At 44.8% G+C, this 13,432-nt stretch overlaps 1 protein-coding gene across 6 annotated transcripts in view; it reads right to left on the reverse strand.

The window, feature by feature from the left end:
* KIF16B (kinesin family member 16B) overlaps nucleotides 1–13,432 on the reverse strand; it is a 3,050,718-nt gene that overhangs the window by 2,150,149 nt on the left and 887,137 nt on the right. For all 6 annotated transcript variants that reach the window (XM_069608346.1, XM_069608345.1, XM_069608343.1 and 3 more), the window contains 2 exons: nucleotides 2,912–3,080; nucleotides 2,676–2,807 (listed from right to left, as the gene is read on the reverse strand). In XM_069608346.1, the coding sequence (XP_069464447.1) occupies nucleotides 2,676–2,807; nucleotides 2,912–3,080 (301 nt within the window). The remainder of the gene's footprint in view (nucleotides 1–2,675; nucleotides 2,808–2,911; nucleotides 3,081–13,432) is intronic.

The raw sequence follows: 13,432 nt of genomic DNA on the forward strand, positions 1-13,432 counted from the left end.
ATATGGAAAAACAAGCATAAGCAAACTAGACAAGTACACACTCGCATATAACCATGTCGAAGACAAACATTGTTGCAATCACAGGAATGGCCCTGGTTTAGTAATGGAAAATCCCGGAATGTGTAATTATTTTGTGGCTGCAATTTTTGCAAGAAAAGAAAAAGAGACCCAGAGGACAAGGGGGTGACCCCAGTGAAGGGACACCCCGCCCCCAGTAAAGCAGGGAAAACACTATGGAAGTTGAGTGGGTATCCCCCATAAAATGGCACATCCAATGTGGCAGCAGAGCACAGTGGGTGTGTGTGGTGCGAAGGAGGGGTCGTAAAACAGAAAAAGAAAAAAAAGGAACAGGGGGCCCATGGACAGGTGAGGGGCAGTATGTGCCCTATGGAAATTGTTAGGACGACCCATGCGAGGTAAGGAAGGAGGGATGGGTGAAAGTGGAAACTGTATGCATGGTCATGTTCTGCAGAAAAATGTTTAGCAGAAACACGAGCATGATCCGATAAGCCACTGAAAAGGACATACAAACCGAGTCAACACATCCAGCAACAATCAATAAGAGAAGGTGTCCAGTCAAAGTTCCGAAACAATTGTTTAGAATGACAAAAGTTCTGAAACAAAAGTTTCAAAAAGAAAAAGTTTTGAATGTATTTCTTTAATAATAAAGGGTTTATTTTATGTTTTTATAGTAAAATAAGTGTTTAAAGAAAAACAGGGGTTTGTGGGGACCCCCTCATAAAAAAAAAATTCAAAAATTCGAAACTTTTTTTTTCCACACTTTTGTGTCAGAACTTTTGTCATTCGAAACTGTGACTGTCGAAACAGTCACTATAAACCATAAGAGAAGCCGCCATCGGCCTGGCCACAACATCCAGAACAGAAGGAATATGAACATTAAATATTCTGAAATGGGTTACCATATCTACCACTAGGAGATTAACAATGGTCCAAAGAAACACAGGGGGCATTGCTAGCATCCGTCCAACTGAAGCTCAACAACTGTGAGATGACCACTCAAGTCTGGAAAGGTTTCATTGTTCCAGGGCATTCAAAGTAAACTTGGACAGCAGCACTTCTAGTTCACTTCTAGATTGCAAATATGCCCAATATCTAGAAGTTCAATTATATGCAGGTGAATCAATATCAATAAGGCATGCGCCACTGTAGAAATCAAAGGACATTTGTTTTGGGCACAGTACACATTTTAAACAATTGACTATGTATAGTGTGTATAGAAAGCTCAATATTGAGAGCAAACTAAAGTTACAATCAGTTTACATTTTCAATCGGAAGCAAAACACCATTTAACCTAACGAAACACTGGCTAATTGTGGGTGACATTAGTAGAGGAAACAATTGTATACTGTCAGCCTAGGTTGTTCAGATTGCAAAGGATGTCACACCAGGAAAGAAATAGTTTTTTGTATACGGTTGTACAAAATGCTGTAAATAGCTCAGAACATCTTACATTGCCTGCAACTGTACAAGATATGTAATTTTTATCTTGCGTAAGTTTCTTACACACAATTTGTAATGTATAAATGCATTTTAAAGTCCATTTTTCACAGCGAGTGCAAATCCAGGAACATATACATTAGTCATTAAACTGACCCCAATATCTGTGTACGTTCTGGTATACATCTAATTTACAATATGCATCCTTGTCTCGTATGAATAATTATCCCTTTTATATAACGCTCCATGCAAGATTGCTCCTCTCTCTAAGCACTGTAATAATAGGGCTTATTTTAACCCAATTTAATATTATTCTCCTTCGATAGATGAAGGACCAAGTCCAGTCCACTAAGATTAGAACGTGCAAACTTCAGGCTGCTCACATTATCATGGGTGGGTGTTTACCACACGATATTCCTACCTATCTTGTTAATAAAGTGCCATTTTAAGTATTGCGTCTGTGTACTTTTCACTGCATGTGAATGTTTGTTTTATAGACTGTCACCATTGAAGGTGGGTGATGGAAAATGACATTGGGGGTCATTCCGAGTTAGGCGGTAAGGGTTTACAGGCACCGGTAAGGATGCCAGTGCCGGTAAACCCTTACCGCCCTATTCTGAGGTTTCTTAGCGGGTCCCAGCAGGAACGGCTGGTCTGACTAGCCGTTCTTTACGGGACCCGATAAGGGACCTTGGAGCTAATAACGGGCCCGCCATTTGCGGGCCCGTTATTAGCGCCTTCCCCATTCCCATTGAGCCCTATGGTGGCTCAAATGGAAATGGGGAATGGTTTACTGAATGGGGACTTACTGGGTCCTCCAAGGTCGGAATGACCCAGTAAGTCCCCATTCAGTCAGACCAGACCCGGGTTTGGAGGCAGCCATGGGGCTAATAGCGCCATGGCTGCCTCCAAACTCGTATTGACCCCCATTGTGTTATAATACATGCGGTCATCAGCCTAGCAATAAAACGGCTTTCTTTTACATAGAGTTTGCTGCTAGCTAATGAATTAAATGCCAGAAAAATAAAGTGTTAACCTGTTATGGAGACACTCCTTGCAATGTTTTACTTGGAGGAAACCTTATCAGGCCAAAACATTTAAAACGGATGCGGTTTGTTTATTCTGATTAAATCACAAAAGTTGTGTTGGAAGTCTTTTCTGAGGTATTTCAACGTTTCAAAATAGCACATTTTACAGGAAATAAAAAAAAAACTCACTGGCAATCATTATGGTTTTTGAATTTCCTCCCAAGCTATCTTTTAACAGCCAAGTCAAGACAGAATCCCGGTAAGGCACAAAGACTTGCTTTTTCCTTGCAAGCACGTTTCCAGCATCCTGAGATAAATCAGCTGTGAAGTGTGAAATAAAGGGATTTGTTGAAGAAAAGGGCAAAGAGAGAACACAAAATAAAACTGTTAGATCACACTAATGAGAAACAATAAATGTGGCATACCTAAGGCAGAAATTACATTTCCCAGAGTGACGAGAGATTTGTTTATATTCCCTCCTTCCTTAAGTCTAACTCCAGTAGCACCTGTTGCATCGGCACGCTCACTTCCAGCCAGATCCACCAGGTGAATCTTGCTAACTGTTTCACAAGGCATTTCAGCATCAAATTTAGCCTGTGGAAAATGTTTAACATTGTTTTTAATATAGAAATTTAGAAAAATGCATTATCTTCAACAGAATTAGATGTTTACTAAAATATGACAAATTTATTATTTAGTTGTTTAATCGGTTTGATAAAGCAGGGGACCATTCCAGTAAACAAAAACGCAGGTCATGGTAGTAAAATATCTTCACATGAATATGCATTCACATATAGGCTGTATACAGTGTCTTTAACTTGTGTTATCACAATATCTTGTGGCCAGAACAAGTAAATGGTTCACTGCTTATAGATGGGGCATTCTTGAGATCGCTCTCTCACTCCCTTTTGTCTGTATAGCAATTGTCCTGCCATTGCATCCAAAGTCTTTGGTCAGATATTTGTGTTTCTTGTTTAGTTTAGCGTGCTTTTAGTTTATTCAAACATTTGCACAACCATCAACATCAATTAAAAGAACAAAAACACTAGAAACATTTTATACATTTCATGTTTCACAGCCCAATATATCCAGCTTTCCATCAATAAAACCACATAAGCCAATATTGAAGATCATAAAAGGTATAAAATTGGGCACCTAAATAATCAATTATGATGTGAAATTAAACAGAAACCCTCATCCAACAAATGATCAAAGTCTACACAATGTAAAATATCAATTCCCTGGCTTTATCATTCTTAGATGTTACCCAAAATGTAAAATCTTTAACATTCTAAAATTCAACTGTCCCTATCTGCAGTAGCGACTACATTTCCTAAGCAGTACTAGTTCTAGGCTATGTGCAGCACCAATCTGGTTGAAAGCATGTCTCCATACCTTATACGCCGCTCGAGTTAAAGCAGGAGATTACATATTTAAAATAGCATACCATATGACTAATTAATTCACCATAGATCCTAATCGTCCCATTAGTCCACATACTTTTACGTGAAACACCTCTAATTTTGGGCATTTTGTTACAAGATGTTCAATTGTCTCTAGTTCGAAATTAAATATTCTGCATAGACATTGCTCCTTTGGTATTTTAGTTCTGATACCCAGTCTCAATAACGTAGGGAGTTTATAGTGCGAGTACTCAGCCAGAACTGTGCAAAACCAATCTTAGTCTAAAATACTCGAATTCAAACCATTTCCACCTATTTAGAACTGCATCATAGAAATCGTGTGTTCATTCTGTGAATTCAAACCTGTGAAAGTGTAATTTGCCATTCTGAATCATTATTTCATTTCTGAAAATCTACCTCCACGAAATCGTCCGTATCTTTTGAACCGCGTGCTTTCCAACAAGCCCTAAACCGACTTTCTACTCCTTATAGTTTTTCCGTAATCGCGCTCAACGCACTCGGAAAAAGTGCCGCGAATTGCAACTAGCTCATTTCACCACTTGTAAAAAAATAGCTGCTTTTGCTTTGAATTGCTGAAATCCCTTTTCAACCTGATAATCCCTTATGAATCACTGATAGTGTTGACCTGAACCAATCTTAAGTAGCTATCACCTACCCTGAATCTCCTATAGGGAATTAAAATCATTTTTAGCATATTTTCACTTCTTTGCAAATCACATTTAAAGTATTTTTGCCTGTGTTTTAAAATCATCCCTGTTGCTCTAAGCTTGCTAGGGGGGAACTGAATTGGTATTGCATTTGATTGTATTCCTGAAAATTGTGTGCTCTCCTTCCATCTCCTTATATTGCATAGGGGGGGAGTGAATTGTCAAAATAAAAAGTGATCATATTATCTCTTGTGGAAACCATCTCAGTTATTTCTGTGCTGCATTCTGTTCCATCATTGCATTTCCTTGAACCCATAAAAGCATTCTCAGCTACTTTATCCTCTCTATACCAAATCATAAGTAATTAAAAAAGTATGCTAGTGTAATATTATCCATTGTTGATCACTGTCATATTCATAAGTGTGCCATCAAATATTAATTTATTTATAAAAGAGTAATATATATCTTGTTTAATTTTTCAATAAATCTTTTAATTTACAAAACAAACCTACTTCTTGGCTTAGTGAGGTCAGGGGGATTCAAAGAGAGGGGCGTTATACAAGGGTTTATCATCCAGATCTATGAACTTGTCATAAAAATATATAAATAATGGCTTCCCTTGGGCATCCCAGACTAGGCATTGACTCAGTTGGAGTGCTGAATTGAGGTCACTTAACAGAGTGGGGGCTCGTCTGGGATGTCTGGCTTAGATCTACCTTTTGTGCGGCTTAATACAGTGTGCTAGCTGACAGGATACATAAATCCTGTTGGATCACCACGCTGTGTTACACTGTAAAAACACCCCTCAAAAGAAGGACGCTCTAAGGAGACGGTCTGTTTTGCAAAACAAAATACTATCTTCTGTAAGTCAGGAAGGAAATCAATTTCCAGAATGACGACCTTGGTAGATATCGAAATAGCAAGAGAGCACCTCTTACATAAGTTATTTGTGAGAGGCGAATGGACATAACAAGACCAGACTTTGTGGTTGCAGGCAATCGCGCAACAGGTCACTGTAACTGGGTCAGATATATGGAGAGTTCAGGGTCCCTTACATGTGGCCCTGAGTGAACTATATATGGCCACTAAGGCCAAGGATGACCAGAACAAGATTGCCAGGGTAGCAGAATATTTATATTTATATACGGGAGCCATACAAGACAAATGTGCTGAAGGCCAAGATCTGGCAAATAGGCAACAGATGGCATTAGAGAAAGCCCAATCTCACCTGTTCTCTTCCGAGGAGAGGCTGCAGAGGAGCCAGGAGTCAGAAAATGATAGTAGGCAGTATATCATTAAAATAAAAGAGGATATGGGTATCCTGCAACAGGTAAAGTCTGACCAGGATACCAGATTTCTGGCCTTGCAGAAGGAGTACCAAGAAGGTTTGGACTCCCTACTGCAGAGCCAGAAAAAGCTGGAGCAACAACTGGACTTTAATATGGTATGTGCTGAGCAGGTAGTCACCCTGCAAAGCCACCTAGATAGGGAGAAGGCAGAGAGCAACAAACTGATTCTGAAAGACCTGGATACCCAGACAGAATTTGAGGAAGATCGCCAGAAAGCTGGTGCCCTTAAAAGGCAGAGGGACGACCTGGCGACACGGATGCAGACTCTTAGTCAGGAAAGAGACACCTTAGGGCAGGAAGTCTGCCAAATAAAAGGAAAAATTGAAGAAAATCACTTGGCCCTCCAGGGACTGAGTGACCTCCAAAAAGAGCATCAAAACTTGTTAGAGCACACCAGGAGGGTGGAAGATGCTCTGGCAAGAAAGGAGCAGGCCAGTAGGGATGGGACTCAGGAGGTAACCCTCCTGCAGCAAAGACTGGCCCACTACTCCAGGACCAACCAGGAGGCACAGAGAGAAAATGAGGCTCTCTGTCGGCACAATGATAGGCTCCAGAAACAGGAAGCGATGCAGGAGAGACTGATAGAGTCTAGTAAGGCCTTGACTGAGGAACTGAAAGCACAGGCTCTTGCATTGCAACAGGGAGCAGGGGCTGATAGAGATGAGGTTCGCTGGGAAAGGGAAACACCCGAGCATAACCTCAGGAGCCCTAGTACCAGAAGCCTTCATCTCTCCTAGTCCCAGGACTCTGCCACCCCCATGTCCCCTGGCGCACATGAGCACAGGGCCACAGGGATGGCAGATTACCATCCAGCCAAAAGTATGGGGCCCATAGGCCAGTACCACCCAGGAATGGTTGGGCGGGCATCCGGGTATGGGCACCTAAGTACAGTGCAATTTAGTGGGGAACCCCAGGAGAGTAGGCCCACTAAGGGCATCCTGAAAACCTCTGCCCAGTTAGGTCAGTGGAGGGGGGTACCCATCAAATCCTGGCAGCAAGGAGGGATCTGAAGACTCCTCTGAGCGTCACAGGACACAGGAGACCAGGTCCCCACATTCTGCCAGCCATTCCCAGGCTCGCAGAATCCGGGAAAACCTGGAAGATCAGACGGGCACCTCTGGGAGCAGTGCTTCTGAGTCAGAGGATGAATGGATCAGGGTTACCCGAACCAAAAAGGCCAATAAGGCAAAAAGGGCCTTTCTTAAGGACCCCTTAAAACAGATTAAGGCAATCAGGAGTGTCATCACGCCTTATCATAAGAACGCCAAGTATTCTGTTTGGGAACACTTGGAGATTTACGAGCAAATGATGCAGACTTTCCATTTGAAGGACAGCAGTAGCTGCATCCAGTATGTAAAATGGACATTCTCCCCAGAATACTCCAGTTTCTTTGCGGGGCTGGAGGACCAAAACCATTCAAGGTGGTCCACATATAGGGCGGCCATCTTGAAACATTTTTCTGTTCACAGAAATCCCCAAGAGGCTCGCAAGGCAGTCTACAATTTGCAATGTGGGGAGGATCAGGACCCACAAGAATTTGTGCAGGAATTGAAGCGTGCCTTTGCTCAGACTACCAAAGGGTGCACACGGACAGTAAAAGAGTTTGTAAATACATTTTTCCATGCCTTACCCAAATACATAACGACCCAGCTAGTGAGAGATTTTCACGAGAAAAGGTCACTAGACTGGGTCATTGAACAGGCTACCCGGATCTATGAGGTGCAGAAGCCCATAGAAAATAAGAAATAACGCCCAGAAAAGCCCCAAATCGACCAGCACCCCTGCTGCTGCCAAGGTGGCAGAGGTAAAGGTTGCCCCATTTTAGATTTGGAGATGGGGGGGCCTAAAAACCTGCCTGCACTGAAAAATTCTCAGCCCAGAATGCCCTCGGGCCAGTCACAGACAGGGAGTCAAGGAGGTAGTCCCACAAATGGGGTCCCTTGCTCCCCTGACTATGTAAGTCCCCGCTACAAGGAAAACCGACCCATCCTGGGGTATGTGTGGACTCCTCCAACCCAAGGGGGGGATCCAACCAGGCACCCAACCCAGGGAAGTTCCCACCTAACTTCCCACACAGGAGGGCAGAAATTCACCAAACACTGGGCAGAACTTTTTCCCCAGGTATCCACCCAATTTCCAGCCCCAAAATCATCCATACTCTTTGCCCAATTCCCTGAGCCCAGACCACCTAATCCGGGAGAGGGGAGGCCAAGGGTGGAGGGGTACCCAAATCTTCCCAACCCGGGGTACTACCAGAGAAGGGATAGCTACCCTTCCCTGGATCAGCCTAGGGGAGAAAATAGAACCCCGTATCAGTCTGAGCGGGTTTCCCAGTTAGAGCGCCAGGTCCAAAATATGGCACAGAATCTGGGTCACATGCGGAGGGCTCAACAGAACCTTCAGACGAGCATGCCAGCGCAGAATGCCCCAAACTCTGGGCCTGGTGCTCCAGAACAATGACGGGGGCAGCACCCCGATAACCCACCTGTTCCCAGGGAGGAGACACAGGGGGAAGGGGGGTGTAAAGCCTTGGAGGAAGCTTCCTTCCCCACTTGGAAAACCAGGAACCGGAAACAAAATCTCCTACCCCTGAAAGTCTGCCACCCAAGGAGCAGAGAGGAGGTAGGAGAAACAAAGGACCCAAACAGACCCAGTTTGTGGAGGAGGTACAGATCTTCCAATTTGAGGGAGAGGGATCCTCAGAGGATCCTGGGAAAAGGATCTTCTCCTTCAGAGATGGGGGAACTCCTCTCAAAGAAAGATGGGTCCCAAGGGATTCATATCCCGACTGGGGAGATGTGGGGACTGAGCTAGCGCCGCCCATCATCTCAGCCCAGAACCAACTGCATCAAAAACCCCTGGTTCAAACCCATCCTGGTGACTGCCTCCAAAAAGGGGGGGGGGCAGCCCAGAACCGGAACCAGGGGAACCCAAAACCGCATCAATATCCAATTGCCAACTTTTTCTTTCAGATTCCCAAAACTCCCTGCCGAACTCTGCCCAAATCTCTTCTCTCTTAATGTCCAAAACCAGAAAATTAGCCCACCAGTTGTCCAAAAATGTGCATTATCTGTGCCCCCTTGAGGAGAAGGAGGGAGGATACTATGCCCCGGTACAAGTACAGGGGCAGGGTACAATTTTGGCACTGGTGGACACTGGATCCCAAGCTACCCTTCTGTCGAAAAGCGCCTTTGATGAACTAAATGCAGGAAGGGGGGAGAATTACCGAATTCCTCTCACCTCTCTTCCTGGACAACTTCAAAACTTTGATGGGAAGGAAATTCCTGTCGAGGGGACTGTAGATTTGGACATTAAAATTGGGCGACACAAGGTGAAACACCCGGTCATAGTAGTGACGCCAGAGAGTACCCCTTGTTTACTAGGGAATGACCTCCTGAGAAGGTTGTCACCCCTAACAGACTGTGTAAACAAGGTCCTCTCGACCCAGACCAGCCGACCAATAAAATTAAAACAGAATGTCAACCATGTTAGTTTAAACGGCACATGCCACATGGTTGAACAAAAATCTGACCAAGTAGAATTTCACTTCCAGAACAACCAAATTCCAGACGTGACAGTAATAGCAGTAGGACAACAGACTGGTGATGGGGGGTCCTCTCTATTTCTGAAAATCAACCTTCCTTCCAGGTTTAAGGTGGTATTCCACACTGGAGAGAAACACTCTGAAATTCTTTACTAATCCACAATCAGACATTCCCACGCCAATAGTCCAGAAAGATATGAAATCGCTCAGAGCCTGGCTGATATTCAGCAAATTGGAGAGCAGTTGTTCATCCCTGTTCAGTTAAACGATGGGAAGGACTTTGTTCTCGCCCGAGTGTGTGTGTGAACAACGGTAGCTTCATCAGCAAAGACATGTTCCGTCAACTCCCAAAAGATCCAGCCATTCCCACATTCAAACTGATAGAGAAATGGGAAATGGACCTGGAAGCACCCAATTCCAAACATCTCCTGCCAAGCAGGTGTATGCTCAAAATCTCCATTGGCAACAAGAGCATAGTCCATAATTGTTGGGTCGTGCGAGACGTCACTGCCGCCTTTTACTTCGGCAGTGACATTCTCAATCGCTTTGCCATTAGTTTGGACCTAATAAACTTCAAAGCTTGGTCCCGATTAGCAGATAATCCCATGGGCTTTGATGATCCAGAAAAAGCATTTAGGTCAGCTCAATTGCTACCTTATGCAGTTGAAATTCAGGTTAAAAAGGAAGTCACCATCCCAGAAAGGACCCGACAAATCTCCCTGGAAGTGAAAGTTAAAAGAGGACAAAAATTGAAAAACCCTGATGCTTACATTCATCTAAATGCTTCTCTCCAACAGCAAGGGTTGGGGGTAAACCCAACACCATTAGTTGGAATGGCGGTTGATGACCGACATTTCCCCATTGATTTAGGAAATGAACTGTTAGTACCAATCCCCAAGGACTGTTTTGACAGTGACAGTGATGACAATACAACACCAGACAGGATCTTTACCCGGCATGGGGGGGACTTCCTGGTGTACACTTCCTGCCCTTATGGTGAGGAAGATGTGACTTGTGACTTCAGGAGGGATGAGGTGATTTTCCAGGTCCATGAGGGCTGCCTTTCCCACCTGAAGCCTCCAGTCCAAATCAGCACTCTGACCAGGGACTTCTCCACCCAGCTGGAGGAGGCCGCTGAGATAGCGAAACCAGAAGTCTTTCCAGGCTTCAGGCAGATGGTGGAAGAGAGAGTCAACCTAGCTGATGCCTGTGACACTCTGGAACAGAAGCAAAAGTTGAAACAAGTTTTCTTGGATTTCCAAGATCTCTTTGCGGTGGACTCACATGACTGTGGTCGCACCGACATCCATACAACAATTCCCACGGACCCTGGCATGACTCCAGTATTTGTGAAGCAATATCGCTTGCCTCTCGCATCCATGGTGTCCCTTACTGAAATAATTAAGAACCTTGAGTCCCGGGGAATAATCCGTCCAGTACACAGCACCTTCAATAATCCGGTGCTGGGAATATTGAAGCCAAACGGCCAGTGGAGACTCTGCGCCGACCTTAGGGAGCTCAACAAACGGGTCCATACTTCCCGATGGCCTCTTCCCTATATTGACCAAGGGCTGGCCCAGATCCAGGGGTCACAGGTATTCACTGCAATAGACCTGACCAATGGATACTGGACCGTGCCTGTTAGTAGAGAGGACCAATACAAACTGGCTTTTACCTTTGGGGGCCAGCAGTACACATGGACCCGAACTCCCTTCGGATACCTCAACTCCGGCAATGAATTCAACATTTTCCTACACAAGGCCATGCCCGACCTGGGTGCAAGGTACTGCAAGGACCTGGCTTATGCAGATGATGTCCTCATCAAAAGTTCATCTGTGGAGGAACACATAGCGAAGATCCGTTATGTTCTGACACAGTTGAGGGCCGCCGGAGCAAAACTTTCCTTTCAGAAAGCGCAGTGGTGTAGAACCCATGTTAATTTCTTGGGGCATGAGATTACTCCTCAGGGTCTCTGTCCCCAGGAAAAAAAAGTGGAAGCACTCCAGAAACTGAAAGACCCCACAACTCTGCGGGAACTAAGGAGCCTCCTTAGACTGACTAATTACAGCAGAAAGTTCATTGAGGGCTACGCAGAGATCACCAGACCCCTGATTCATCTCTTGAAGGGGGGGGGGGGATCAAGTGGGAATGGGGTCCATAACAATCTACGGCAGAAAAACAGCTCAAAAGAAGCCTCTCACAAGTGCCGTGCCTAGCTTACCCTGTCAGAAACAAGGAGTTTTTCTTGGAGACGGGTTTCTCTAATACATGCTTGACTGCAGTATTATATCAAAAGCATGACAAGGTCAATAAAATAATCTCCTATGCGAGCAAAACTTTATCATCTGTGGAGGAAAAATTCAACGATTGTGAGAAGGCACTCCTGGCAACGGTGTGGGCATTGAAGAATTACCGCCCGTTTATCCAGGGGGAACACATCATAGTGGAGACTCCACACCAGCCTCTGCAATATCTCCAAAGTGACAGAATCCAGGCCGGAAATGTGAGTAATTCCCGAATTACTTCCTGGATTCTGTCAATGCAAGGCTTTCCTGTGGAGGTCAGATATGGCCAAAACAAGAAGAGTCCCCTCGCGCAAGGTCTGGCTGACTTGCATGATTGTGCCAGAGAAAACTGTCTCGAGGACGAAAGTCTAAAAATCAAGGACAACATGGAGGCATACCTTAATTCCCCACACAAAGTCTTTGAAGAAGACAAGTGTGAGGGAATGCCCACTGTCTATGTGGATGGATGCTCTTACCATGTTGACAACAATGGGGAAAAATATCTTGTGGTCGGCGTAGGGAATGTATGGGTGAATGAGTCCCCAGAACCCTCCGCTGGATACAAAATTGGTCCCCAAAGTAGTCAGGTTGCAGAGTTGATGGCTGTGCATCAGGCCATCCTCACTGCTGTCCAACATCAACTCCACGAACTGGTCATAATCACAGATTCAGATTATGTACGGAACGGGTTCGTGGAGCACCTGGTTAATTGGAAAACCAGAGGCATGTTATGTGCTAATAACAAACCCTTGAAACATGGGAAGTTAATTCAAAACATTGATGATCTGGTCACCGTGAATGGGATGACCATCTCCTGGAAGAAGATCAAGGGTCATTCCAAAGTAGAGAGACCAGACAAAACTGGAAATGACTTAGCTGATCAGCTGGCCAAAACCGGGGCCATCCAAGGGGATCTAATAGAGATTGAGGCCCTGTTGGGGGAAATCCAGGTCACTGCTATCACTAGGTCCCAGACAAATGCTCACACTGATCTTTCAACTGCACAATAGAGTAAGGAGACCCCAGATGCTGATTTGATTACGGCTCAGAAGGGGGATCCAATAATTGGTAAGTTTTACCAACACATTGAGGACCCTGAGAACTTTCCCCTGACGGATACCGATTACATTGGGAAAGAGGACCTTAGAGTGTTGATGAAATGTCCAAAAATGTTCTGAATCCAAGATGGTTTGCTGGTAAGGAAATCCCAAGCTGGCCATGATCAGTGGGTGGTCCCCTACCTCATTCCAAAGCCTGATGTTAAGTCACGCCCATGATGCGGCCACCGCCGGTCATAGGGGGTTTCATACAACACTTGAGATCTTAAGAGAGGTTGCATACTGGCCACACATGGGGCAGGACCTCGACCAATACTTGAAGGGGTATCTTGAGTGTGCACAATTTCAGCCAACATCCCTCACACACCGTGCGCCTCTCCAAAAGAGGGGGATGACACTGCCATGGTCAGATTTGCAAGTCTACTTCATAGGCCCGTGATTCGCTCCTCTAGGGGAAATAAGTACATGTTGACGGTGACATGCTTATTTACTAAATGGGTGGAATGTCTCCCGGCCCCAAACTGCAAGGCAGGAACAGCAGCTGCCCCGATGATCAACCACGTCTTTTCGCGTTTTGGTCTACCCCAAAGGATTGAGTCAGACAGAGGTAGCCATTTTACCAGCAAAGTAATGACTAAG

This window comes from Ambystoma mexicanum, chromosome 4q (assembly GCF_040938575.1).
Source record: "Ambystoma mexicanum isolate Mex_15411 chromosome 4q, UKY_AmexF1_1, whole genome shotgun sequence".
NCBI lineage: Eukaryota > Metazoa > Chordata > Amphibia > Caudata > Ambystomatidae > Ambystoma > Ambystoma mexicanum.